General features: G+C 40.5%; 1 protein-coding gene across 1 annotated transcript; it reads right to left on the bottom strand.

Annotated features, from left to right (window-relative positions):
- Positions 1-5863: 5863 nt before the first annotated feature.
- Positions 5864-10741, bottom strand: glulb (glutamate-ammonia ligase (glutamine synthase) b). Its single transcript, XM_074636435.1, has 7 exons — positions 10614-10741; positions 10040-10222; positions 7904-8065; positions 7672-7818; positions 7449-7576; positions 6741-6940; positions 5864-6640 (listed from the first exon to the last, which is right to left on the bottom strand). Exons 2-7 carry the CDS (start codon positions 10203-10205, stop codon positions 6322-6324), a joined length of 1122 nt encoding a protein of 373 aa, XP_074492536.1. The 5' UTR covers positions 10206-10222; positions 10614-10741; the 3' UTR covers positions 5864-6321.
- Positions 10742-12512: the final 1771 nt, after the last annotated feature.

Raw genomic sequence — 12512 nt, 5'->3', positions numbered from 1 at the left:
AGCAGGCACATGTACGCAGCATAACAAAAAAAAAAACAGAGAACATTTTGTCCCAGCTGTGTGCAAGCAACCTGACACCATGGGAGTTTGCTAAAACAGGATAAGAGGAAAACAAACTTTCAGGGAAGAAGTGTCCAGCCTGGTCATGTCAGATAAACACAGAGGAGCAAAACAACTGAAGCTTTGAACCGTGTTTACAACATGTTTGCAATGATATTTAGTGCAGGTCAGCTTACTGAATATGCTATTCAAGCATGAAGCAAACACATATGATCACATCGATATGGGCACGTGTAGGCGACAAATCTAAAATTCCTGGCTTGTTTGTGTGTGTAAGCATATGGTGGGAAACCTGAAAGGCTGTAAAGCTCTGGGGCCTTTCTCGTTAACTTTAAACGTCTTCCTGTAAACCCACAACCAACTCATGAGCGGCTCCTCTGTGGGTGTAAAAGGGTGGATTGTTTACACCAGAGTGAGTATTTTCACAGAGTGAGTCAGAGATGATGACATAGAAATAGTTTTCATTTTTCAGACACTTTGTACAAAATGAATAAAGGGAAACATCTAGCCTGGCTCTGTCCAGAGGTATCAAATATCTACCTATTTAACATGCTACATCTCGTTTGTTACCATGAGAATGACGAGGTGGTGTAAAACGGGCTAAATTTACACCACATAGACATTCATGTAACCCCTCGTTAAATGCCAAATTGTCTTTTTTACAATTTGGTCTTTGTACATATTAAACAAATTAGATATAACATTACGTCAGCTGTAGCTTGATATTTAACAAACATAAATGACAGTGAATCTTTTCATCTAACTATCTATGCAAAAGCATATTTCCCAAGATGTTCTTTAAATATGAAGCTTCGACCAAAAGACATTTAGCATTGCATGAAAATTGGAAGCAGGGGGCAACAGATAGCTTAGTTCTTTCCAAAGGTTAAAACAATCGGCCAATAATAGGCCTATAAGTAAGGGATAATGTACAGCGAGCCGTTCATTGTTGTGAAAGAAACCCCGACAGGGCGATGCCGCACCCAGTTGTAATTGTAATATTATATAATTACACGGCTTTGTTGAATTCTCGATTCTGATTGGTCAATCACGATCTTCTATGGTCTGTTATTTCTTTATAGCAGACCGTTGCTATGTATAACAGACCGTTGCTATGGGCAAAGTTCTGATGTCGGACAGTTTTTGTGTCAAATGAATGATTTCTTAACTAAGTAGCCGTGTAATAAGCAGGATAATGTACAGCTGGCGGGTCATTTTTGTAAAATAAACCCCTTCGGGGCGTCGGGGTCCAGCCCTCCGCTTAAACCATTTCACAGTTGAAACATTCCAAATGTGTCCCAGTGTATTTCCCCTTGCAGCTGCAACAGGAAATACACTAGTGTATAAGTGTATAGTGTATGTGAATGACAAGCTGACAGGAAGTAAACATCAACCCAAACTGTTGTCAATGCAATCCTGTTGAAACGGTTTATACCATAGAAATAGAATAGTTGTAGAATGGGCATTCCCATTCAAATCAACGTAGCAGGACGGTTAGAGCGGCGGCCATACCGTTGCCATTGCGACCATTGTAGTGGGCCGACTTCTGTATAAGCTAAACCAATTTATGGCAAGTCGCGGAGTCACTGAGGTGAAGTTTTGCAGTAGGTTAACGACTAAAACGAGCAAAACGAGCTATATCCGTTCTCTTCCCGGCGAGCTGCGACCACACTTTACGCCTCCACGGACATGTGTTGTCATCATAACAATGAACAACAATCGCCATTTTCTTTTGTACTAGTCAGATGACCACGGAAAACAGTTCAATGTTTGTTCTATTCTTATTATATTTCTATTCTATTACTTAATTTCTGAGAGTGTTGTTGTCACTCTGAAGTTGCCGGGCAACCAGTGGATGATTCCCCTTGCTTCCTGCTCTTTATGCTAAGCTAAGCTAACTGCCTCTTGACTGTAGCGACATATTTATCCTACAGACGTGAGAGTGGTATCGATCTTCTCGTCTAATTCTCGGGAAGAAAGCAAATAAGCGCATTTCCCAAAATGACAAACTATTCTTTTAATACTTATTTCCCTACCCTCAGGCCTCGTGACAATTTAAATGTAAAGCATAAGTAATCATTTAGATATTCCATGAATCCTATGAATTGAGTTGCGTGCCTTTTGTGTGTATATTAACATGCATTGAGCTTAGTATCAGGCCTGTGACACACTCTCATGTTTCTTAACACCGGGCCAGCTGAGGTGCACGTGCAGCAGGACTGACATAATAGCACACGCACACAACGAAGCTCCTTGTCCAAACATTAATTACTTTTTTGTGCTGAATTTGGATGTAATCTGAATTGAACCTTGCTGTGTCCTATTATCCATCCGGAGAAAGTATTTTAGCAATCAATCTCCTAGTCATAGATAAGATCTGAGCTGTAAGGTCAGATTTAATCATGACAGTCACGGCAGTTCTAATCACACAACTGCCATGTGTTTGTTGGACATGTCGATGACGTTTGTCACAATCGGTGGTGGTCTGATCTCTGTCCGTGCTCCTCCATGCAGGGTTCTCTAACCTCTCCGTCTCACTGTGCGGCTCTGCTTTCACAGCTGCTCAAGTTTCCGAACATCGGGCCGGCAAAGCTGCGACAGTTTTCACTGCATGTTCTCGAACCCACCGCCGCAGGGAAGAAAGCTCTGTGAGGGGTTGAGGATGAGGGGGGAGGAAGGGTGGGACAGAAAACACAGCAAATCTGTTGTCACCACTGATACCCTAGCGGTGATAGCTGGGCTCCAAAGCAGAAGAGACCGCATTCATGTGATGAGATTAGAGCTAACGCAGCCAAGGATGGTGCTTCATTTGCCGTTTGTACTCAAGCTATCTGATTAAGCCTAGAAGCCTCTGATTGAATTACAGTTCAGAAGCCTCTTTATTAACGACGAATAGTCTGTGTTGTGTAAGGAAAAAGGGCAAAGGGAGTTTATGTAGCATGTCTTTATATGTGATTCTGGCTTTTCCGATTTTTTTTTAAAAAGATCCACACTTGCGGTTCTTTGTTCCGTGCACTATACATTCTCCTGACCTGCCTGTTGTTATGTAATCGCCTGGTATGGAGCCCTACCCCCGCCTCTCCTCCACACACCATATTGCCTAAGTTTAGACTGACCGGCTGCCATGGAAACAAGGCTCTAGGTATAATGTTTTTCTTCATGAGGTCTCCGCTTTATCCAGTTTATCTGCCCAGGTCATCTTATCTGAAATATCAGTGTTTATCTTCATATTGTGGTGAATTCACACACATTCACATCCCTCCCGTACACACAGTGCAATCGGGGTCAGATAACATGGGAGGAACTGAGGAGGGGCTCCACTTGTAATGTAACGGGAACATTTCAGTAGGTTGTGCAACAGTAAATAATGCAATACATGCACACGTAAGAAAAGGCTTGGATTGGATGTCCACAGGCATCACTATTGCTGATAGCCTCAATCATTAAAGTTTGTTTGTCTGTGGTAAAATCGACTCGAAAAATGTGCACTGAGTCACCGACTGGATATCTGTGATCTTGTCCGGGATGTCTCTTTGCATGTGGTGTTTATGTGCAGTAACATTTTCTGAGCTTACAGCCTGTGGACATCATTTACGTAGCCGAATGTGACTTGGACGTCCTGGTTTGGCAGTGAATTCAGAGTTAAATCGAATTTGGTATGTTCTCAAACTGCTGCCAAACACATCGCTGCGAGCAAATACCACTAAACCAGGTTTATTCAATTGTCGCCCCGGCCGAATCCAGCTCTTTAACGACTTCCGCCTGGCCCTTTGATTGTTTATAAATATGAAAAAAGTATTAAAAATACCATAACAATAATTTCTTCCAATAAATAGTTTATTCCCGTTCATTAACGCTACATTATTGACACTGTTACGAACTGTTAAAGCAATAACGTTATGTTTTATTTAAATCTGCTCACATTCTAAGTTTGAGTGTTTACATTGTCTGATTATTAGAAGATCAGCACTTTATTAATAGGCTAATTAGCCCATTCATTAGTTGTGTCTTGTTAAGCACTAAAACTGTTTACGAGGAGGGAATTTACATTACATTATCACGTTTTCTCCACTGGAAGGGCACTCAAGAGAGCACATTATCACGTTTTCTCCACTGGAAGAACACCCTAGAGGGCGCATTATCATGTTTTCTCAACTGGAAGGACACCCTAGAGGGCACATTATCACGTTTTCTTCACTGGAAGGACACCCTAGAAGGCACTTTATCATGTTTTATCTACTCTAGGGTCATCCAAGAGGGCACTTTTACTTTGGTTTGTTCGAACATGGGGCAGCACTACTAGCGTAAAAACTATTTCTAGTTTTTTAAGGGTTGAGGTTCAATGCCTCATTCAAGGACACTGAGCAAAGACATGACTATTGAAAAGCTAAAACGGGAGACACAACTTTTACTGGAGAGCCTTCTAGGCCACACTGTCACCTTACTGACACCAGTGATCCCAGTTCATGGCCCCCAGACTAAAATAAATCTCAAACACACACGGTCATTCATGTTAAATGTAGGCTAAATGCGTAAATGATACGGATAAATCACTCAAAGACGTATGTATGTATGTATGAAATATAAACAATATTATTAGTTAGTAGCAGTTTTATGAACAACTTTTCTGCTTTCATTTCTGCCAATTACATTATTTTTTTCCATTTTGATGTATTGTGGACTCTGCTCTTATAACTACTGTTAAGGAAGGAAAAATACATTCAGATATCTAAAACACTACAGCACGATTTGAGAAATGTTAAGCAGATAGGCAACATGTATTGAATTTGCAGTAAAATTGTTATAACATGCAGAAAAAGAAGTTCTGGTGTCCTTTAAAGTTGAGAATCTTTTTGTTTTCAGCAGAAAGAAAACCACCAAAACTGTTTTCTTTTTTTTACCCCTGTGAGCTTGTTAGTTTCACTAAATAAGTTTGTAATCAAGCATCTGATTGTTATTTTGGTAAGAAATCCTGCTGTGCCCAAACGGCACTGAATGACTCACCCTCACCGACTCTGTACATACTGCACATTTACTGGAGTCAACAAGTTTTTAAATGAACGTTGAGATGCACAACATGACATTTGAAACCTTATATAAATTAAGTGAAACCAGAGGCAGTCACAATAACACTGTTTGATTCAACAAAAACAACATGGTGAGGAGCTTTAAAGGAGTATTCAGTACAGTATGCGTGTGCCTTTTGATGTGATTATGGCGGTAATAATCAACCTTGCTCTTATGAAGTTTTAATAACCAGATTTTCTTATGTAACTGTGAAACTGTGTACTCTAATTACTATATTATATTAGTCGCCTAATCTTAAGTTTAAGTAGCTAATGCGATATGGTGAATAATATAGTACACTGTTCAAAATGAGCCATCCCTCTCCATGGAATATCAGGTCTTCAGGCTGATTTTGGTAACAACTGGAACTAGTCCATAGGTTTGCGAAACTTGTGTCATAACAACCTACCATAGAAAAACAAGCCCAAAGGAGTCAGTAAAGTCAGTAGACTCATGTGCATGCTGTCGCCTTCACAGTAAATGACAAATCTGTCGAAACTCTTTGGAAGTCATGTTGACAAGACAGACACTTGGAGCGGTTCGCTGTTTTGAATAAGTGAGAGGATGTGGCTGTTCCCGTGCCTTAACCAACCACCATTTGTTCAACATTACAGTGCATTTTCCCTTAACGCTGGTCACATTTCCGAGACTCACATCAGCTGACTGTCTGCATGAGACAAACCGGCTTCAGTATATAACTGGAACGGGATGCAGAGGGGAATAAATTGGAGAAAAGTCATTTCTAAAAATGTTAGCTGTTTATTCTTTTTTGGACAATTACAAGTGAAAAAAACAGACAATGCATTATTAAAAAAAAACATACAAAAGAAGTTTGGTAACCTTATCTATCCTCCACATGATAAAACTGCCATTATGACAGACAGAGGCCAAGATTGCTGAACACATTCAAATGCCTTTGGGATCCTTTGGGTCAGAGTTACAAGATCTACAGCAAAACCCTGCTGCACTCATAGACAGTATTTCATTAGTACAAGTTAAACACATTACAGTGATGTCCTTCTATAAACAGGTTTCAGCCGTGATGGCAGTGTTTGTGCCAGAGGTAAAGATTTGCTGCAGGAATAACCCAATTATTATTTCACCGGTGAAGTAACAAATAGAGATTGGTAAAGATCGATCCGTAAAGTCTGGAAATAGACATGTACTGGTAAAGACACCTGGTCTTAAGACTGTTCATTTGCTTTGATCTGTGGGCTCCTCCCCCTCCTCTTTGAGTAAACACGTGCGCACCAGAGCCTCCGTGACGATGTAAGGGTCGCAGTTGGCGGACGGACGGCGGTCCTCGAAGTAGCCCTTCTTGTCCTGCCCCACCGCGCGAGGGATGCGGATGCTGGCGCCGCGGTTGGCCACGCCGGCAGAGAACTCGTCGATGCTCGAGGTCTCGTGGTGGCCAGTGAGGCGCCTGGCGTTGTCGAGCCCGCCTTTGGGATCGTAGGCCCGGATGTGGTACATGTGTCTCTTCGCCAGCCTCTCGATCGACTCCTCGATGACTCTGCGAAGAAAAAGGGAATTAGGAACGCGCTCAAAACCCAAATTCTAAAAAAAAAAAAATCACACCAGTTGTTTACTACACTGAGACAACTTATTCTTACTTCAGTCCGCCGTCCTCTCGCATCTCTTTTGTGCTGAAGTTGGTGTGGCAGCCGGCGCCGTTCCAGTTCCCTGTGATCGGTTTGGGGTCAAAGGAGACCACCACGCCGAAATCCTCGCACACTCTGTGAAGGATGAAGCGAGCCACCCACAGGTGGTCCCCCATGTTGATACCTTCACAAGGCCCGACCTGGAACTCCCACTGAAACACAACAGAGACTGCGTTGTTAACATTATTAAAAGGGAGAGAGTGTAGGATTTGGCGAGATCTAATTGTGTGGTTGCAGATTGCAACCAACTGAATACCCCTCCGCTCATTCCTCCCTTTCCAATACCATGGTAACGTGAGTTGCTAAGTGCAAAACCGTGCTAACGCCCTTCACCTCGCTCAGAGGTCATCTTTACCATAATAACACTACTTTAGGAGCAGCGGAAGTCAGACGGCGGCTGGCGGTACCACGGTTTTGCACTCTGCGTCATATTACCGCAGTTTCATTAACGTGACAAAGAACAACGGTGGCCTTGTGTTTGGTTTGTCCGATCTCGGCTACTGTAGAATCATGGCGGAACAACATGGCGGATTGCTAATAGATCCCCCGAAATGTTACACATTGTTCCTTTAGCTGATTATTAACTGGTATTACACAAGTTGACAATTTTTCCATGAACGTGGGACAACAGAATTAATTAAAAAGACAAAGGGACAATACCTGAGCTGGCATGACTTCAGCATTGGTGCCACAGATGTCAACCCCGGCGTACAGGCAGGCTTTGTAGTGCGCCTCCACTACGTCTCGTCCATACGCCTTATCGGCTCCCACTCCACAGTAATAAGGCCCTAATCAGGTGGAAGGAAACCAAATATTAACACTCAGTAGCTCATCTTATTATATTTAGATAAACAATGAGACAAGCTGGAGACCCAATGCTCACCTTGTGGACCCGGGAAGCCGTTGGAGGGCCAGCCGAAGGGATGTCCATCCGTGCCCAGCAGAGTGTACTCCTGCTCCATACCGAACCATGGGTGGTTATTCTCCACCATGCTCATGATCCGTTTACAGGTTTGACGCAGGTTGGTCTCTGTTGATAACAACGATATGGATTAGCTGAAATACAAGACAGCTTGAACTGTAACCACTTTGTTCTTATCTGCTTTTTTTTTTACCTGCTGGCTTGCGGTTGTACTTGAGCACCTCGCAGAGCACCAGCTTGTTGGGGTCCTTTCTGAACGGGTCCCTGAACATGGCGGCAGGGATCAGGAACATGTCACTGTTGGAGCCTTCTGACTGAAAGGTGCTGGAGCCGTCGAAGTTCCACTCAGGTAGATCTGTCACAGGAAAAAACAACAACTGAAATCAATAATCTACTCCAAAGTCTTATGTTTTACTTAGGACTGTCAAAGGTAACGCGATAACACAAATTTGTTTTAACGCCATTAATTAATTTAACGCATTAACGCAACTTGCGATTTTTTAATTAACCTCTTAAAAATCCGACGGGCCACTGATCTTTTGGAGGTTGTAGCGGTCTCAGTTTTAAAGCTAAATTCATTGGTACCAACCATTTCATAATAGCTTGTCGTGAAGGAGGCTAAATAACGCCCCGAACTTATACAAAATTTTGGAGAGGAAAAAGTGTTTTGGCCATTTTCAAAGGGGTCCCTTGACCTCTGACCTCAAGATATGTTAATGAAAATGGGTTCTACGGGTACCCACGAGTCTCCCCTTTACAGACATGGCCACTTTATGATAATCACATGCAGTTTGGGCAAAGTCATAGTCAAGTCAGCACACTGACAGCTGTTGTTGCCTGTTGGGCTGCAGTTTGCCATGTTATGATTTGAGCATAATATGCTAAATGCAGTACCTGTGAGGGTTTCTGGACAATATTTATCATTGTTTTGTGTTGTTAATTGGCTTCATATAATAAATATATACATACATTTGCATAAAGCAAGCATATTTGTCCACTCCCATGTTGATAATAGTATTAAATACTTGACAAATCTCCCTTTAAGGTACATTTTGAACAAATAAAAAAAAAAATATTTTAAAAATAATTTGCGAATAATCATGGACAATCAAGCGATCAATCACGATTACATATCTTAATCAATTGACAGCCCTAATAAATACTCAAGTAAAGTACAAGTACCTCAAAATTGTACTTAAGTACAGTACTGGCTTCACTCTACTTGATGCTGTGTTTTAACTGTGTTGACATTTTAACACATCATCTCTAAGTCAGTTCTCTATTTTCTAGTAATTTGAACTTCAGAGAACAAATTGTTCTGTTTTTAAAGAATCAGGATTATGTCACAAGAGGGCGCACCACATGTTCATCACCACCAGTCAAACTGAGTCTCTTTCTTTCTCTCTGTCTGAAACATTTTAAATCAGTTAAAGTTTCATTTGCTCTCTCTGACCGAGAGGGAGATCAAATTGCCCACTCCTGTGTTGATAAGAGTATTAAAGCTGAAGTAGGCGAGATTGGAGCAAATATGATTAAAAAAAAGTTATTTTTATAAAACGGTCGCTATATCCTGACAGCAGTACATAAAACAGGTAACCTGAAAAGTAACATGTGCCTCTGTGTCCTCCGGTGCTCCTAATGGCATCTGCAAGATTTCACAGACCGGAGGAAAACAAGCAGTCGGAGCTGATCTGAGGTCCGCTGTCCATCTGCTGTCTATGAGAGCCGGCTGTCAATGACTCGCAAACTCGTCAAACTAGGCAGCGCTGATCAAATATGAATCAATATTATGTTACGTTAATGCCTATTTCTTGCCTCCAATGTTTTCAGAATCATCTTGTAGGGTACGGTTTAGCTGTAAAATGAGTTTGTGACGGGGCAGCCATGTTGAGATCTGCTGAAGAAACGCCAAGTTACGGTAACATGACCGGAGCACAGCCAATAGGAACGCGCTCTCTACCTGAAATGACCTGTGATTGGTCAGTCTTTTTTTTTAAAGATTTTTTAAAGCCTGAAAACAGAGCCATGAGGAGGTGCAGAAGTGTAGTTTTCTCTAAGAAAACATGAATTACAATATGCTGAAAGGTTATTATGGAATTTTTGCTCAGTGATGCCAAAAATATACTGCCACTTTAAATACTTGACAAATCTCCCTTTAAGGTACATTTTGAACAGGTAAAAAAAAAAAAAAAGTGTGATTAATCGCTATTATCTATGGACAATCATGGAATTAATCGCAATTAAACATTTGAATCGATTGACAGTCCTAGTTTTACTGCATGCTGATGCATCATATTGCATCAGCATGCCTATTGGAGCCAGATCTTACCCTCAATCGACTTGGGTTCAGAATCCAATGTTCTGGTCTTGCAGCGCAGTCCCTCTCCAGAACCATCGACCCAGATGTACATGGCTTGGACCTTGTCCCCCTGAGGAAGGTCCATGTACTGCTGCTTAACAGCTTTGTTCAGTTTTGAACTTGCTGAGGTGGCCATCTTTCTTGACCAAAAACCTGCAGAGCAAAGAGAGCAGACCACGAGCCTCACACAGTGGAGCCATTCTATCTGAATGTAATGCACATATAACATATGTATAACCAGAGAGGATGCCATGGATGAGGTTTACAAGTTAAATGTTATTTACAAGGAAAAATGACTACATTATGACAGATTATACAACAACAGCACCATCAGCACTCTGATTTATAAATGCTCATATGAGACAAGAGAAGTGGAAATCAACATTAACACAGTTACATTACACACTATTTATGTTAGAGTAAAGTCAACATCTAAACATTGACCTGTAGAAAAAGGGAAAGTTTCAGCAGTACACAAAAATAGAAAACAATTTCTCCTTGTAGGAATAAATCCAGTCTGTAAATAAGGAAAAACAGCCCTTACCTTATGTTAAGTGTAGGAAAATATCAAAAGACTATAAGAGCATCTAGATGCGTGGTCTTTGTGGAGGTTTCTATTGTCTTTCATTCCTGCTTCCTCCTCTGAGTCCACGTTGGTTTTATAGTGCTGCGGAGCATCTTCGCCGCCTCTGATTGGCTGAGACAGGAACGTGATCAGTGCGTGATGAGGAGATGCGGGAGTCCCTCTGTGTTCACTGTGCTGAATAACAAAGAGAGAAAAACCCCGCAGAGAAGCTTTTAACTTCCAGTAACCTTTTATCAACTTTATGTAATGCATAAAAAAACACATTCGACCAGAGAGAGCAAATAAAATAAAATAAAAAACAGGATTTCAAATGTTTCAGAAAGAGAGAAGGAGACTCAGTTTGACTGGTGGTGATGAACACGTGGTGCACCCTCTAGTGACGTAATCCTGAGGTTTTAAAAACAGAACAATTTGTTCTCTGAAATTCAAATTACTAGAAAATAGAGAACTGACTTAGAGATGATTTGTTAAAATGTCAACAGACAGTTAAAACACAGCATCAAGTAGAGTGAAGCCAGTTCTGTACTTAAGTACAATTTTTAAGGTACTTGTACTTTACTTGAGTATTTATTAAGGCTGTCAATCGATTAAAATATTTAATCACGATTAATCGCATGATTGTCCATAGTTAATCGGGAGTAATCGCAAATTAATCGCACATTTTTTATCTGTTCAAAATGAACCTTAAAATGGAGATTTGTCGAGTATTTAATACTCTTATCAACATGGGATTGGGTAAATGTACTTGCTTTATGTAAATGTATGTATATATTTATTATTGGAAATCAATTACCAACACAAAACAATGACAGATATTGTCCAGAAACCCTCACAGGTACTGCATTTAGCATAAAAAATATGCTCATATCATAACATGGCAAACTGCAGCCCAACAGGCAACAACAGCTGTCAGTGTGTCAGAGTGCTGACTTGACTATGACTTGCCCCAAACTGCATGTGATTATCATAAAGTGGGCATGTCTGTAAAGGGGAGACTCGTGGGTATCCATAGAACCCATTTTCATTCACATATCTGGAGGTCAGAGGTCAAGGGACCCCTTTGAAAATGGCCATGACAGTATTTCTTCGCCAAAATTAGGTGCAAGTTTGGAAAGTTATTTAACCTCTTTCGCGACAAGCTAGTATGACATGATTGGTACCGATGGATTCCTCAGGTTTTCATATAATGGCAATATCCCCTCTACCTTTAAAACTGAGGCCTCCGAAACAACCTCCGAAAAATTTATTGCATTAATGTGTGAAATTAGTGGCGTTAAAACAAATTAGCATTAACTTGTTATTAACTTTAACAGCCTTAGTATTCATATTTTATGCTATATACTTTTACTCCAATACATCTCGGAGAGAAATATTATACTTTTTACTCCAGCACATTGATCTGACAGCTTTAGTTACTTTACTTCAGATTATTAATACGAAATACAATCAACTAACAAATTATGATGTATTGTTATAGATTCTGCAACATTGAAGTGATGAACACATTAACGCAACAAAAATTATAATACAATTTTATAGTATATATTATTCTGAAATGAGCCACTCTGCATAGTGAGTACTTTAAATATATTTTGATGCTAATACTTTTGTACTTTTACTTAAGTAACATTTTTAATGCAGGACTTTTATTTGAGACAGAATATTTCTACACTGTAGTATTACTACTGAAACTGGAGTAAAAGGTCTGAGTACGTACTGAGAAACTACCGTAAATTGACCAATGTAAATGTAAAATGTACAAATGTAAAATGTACAAAATGTGAAATATGATATAAAAAAAAAAAAATCCACATCACACAAGTTTTGTTTTAATCACGTTATGAGCAAATATAGGCT

This window comes from Sebastes fasciatus, chromosome 5 (genome assembly GCF_043250625.1).
Source record: "Sebastes fasciatus isolate fSebFas1 chromosome 5, fSebFas1.pri, whole genome shotgun sequence".
Lineage (NCBI taxonomy): Eukaryota > Metazoa > Chordata > Actinopteri > Perciformes > Sebastidae > Sebastes > Sebastes fasciatus.
This window is presented reverse-complemented; position numbering and strand designations above follow the sequence as displayed.

Coding starts and splice junctions, on each gene's coding strand:
- glulb (XM_074636435.1), bottom strand. CDS start 10,205: ATGGCCACCTCAGCAAGTTCAAAACTGAACAAAGCTGTTAAGCAGCAG. Junction 8,066..10,039: donor TGAACCCAAGTCGATTGAGG/GTAAGATCTGGC, acceptor TTCCTGTGACAG/ATCTACCTGAGTGGAACTTC. Junction 7,577..7,671: donor CGGCTTCCCGGGTCCACAAG/GTGAGCATTGGG, acceptor CCACCTGATTAG/GGCCTTATTACTGTGGAGTG.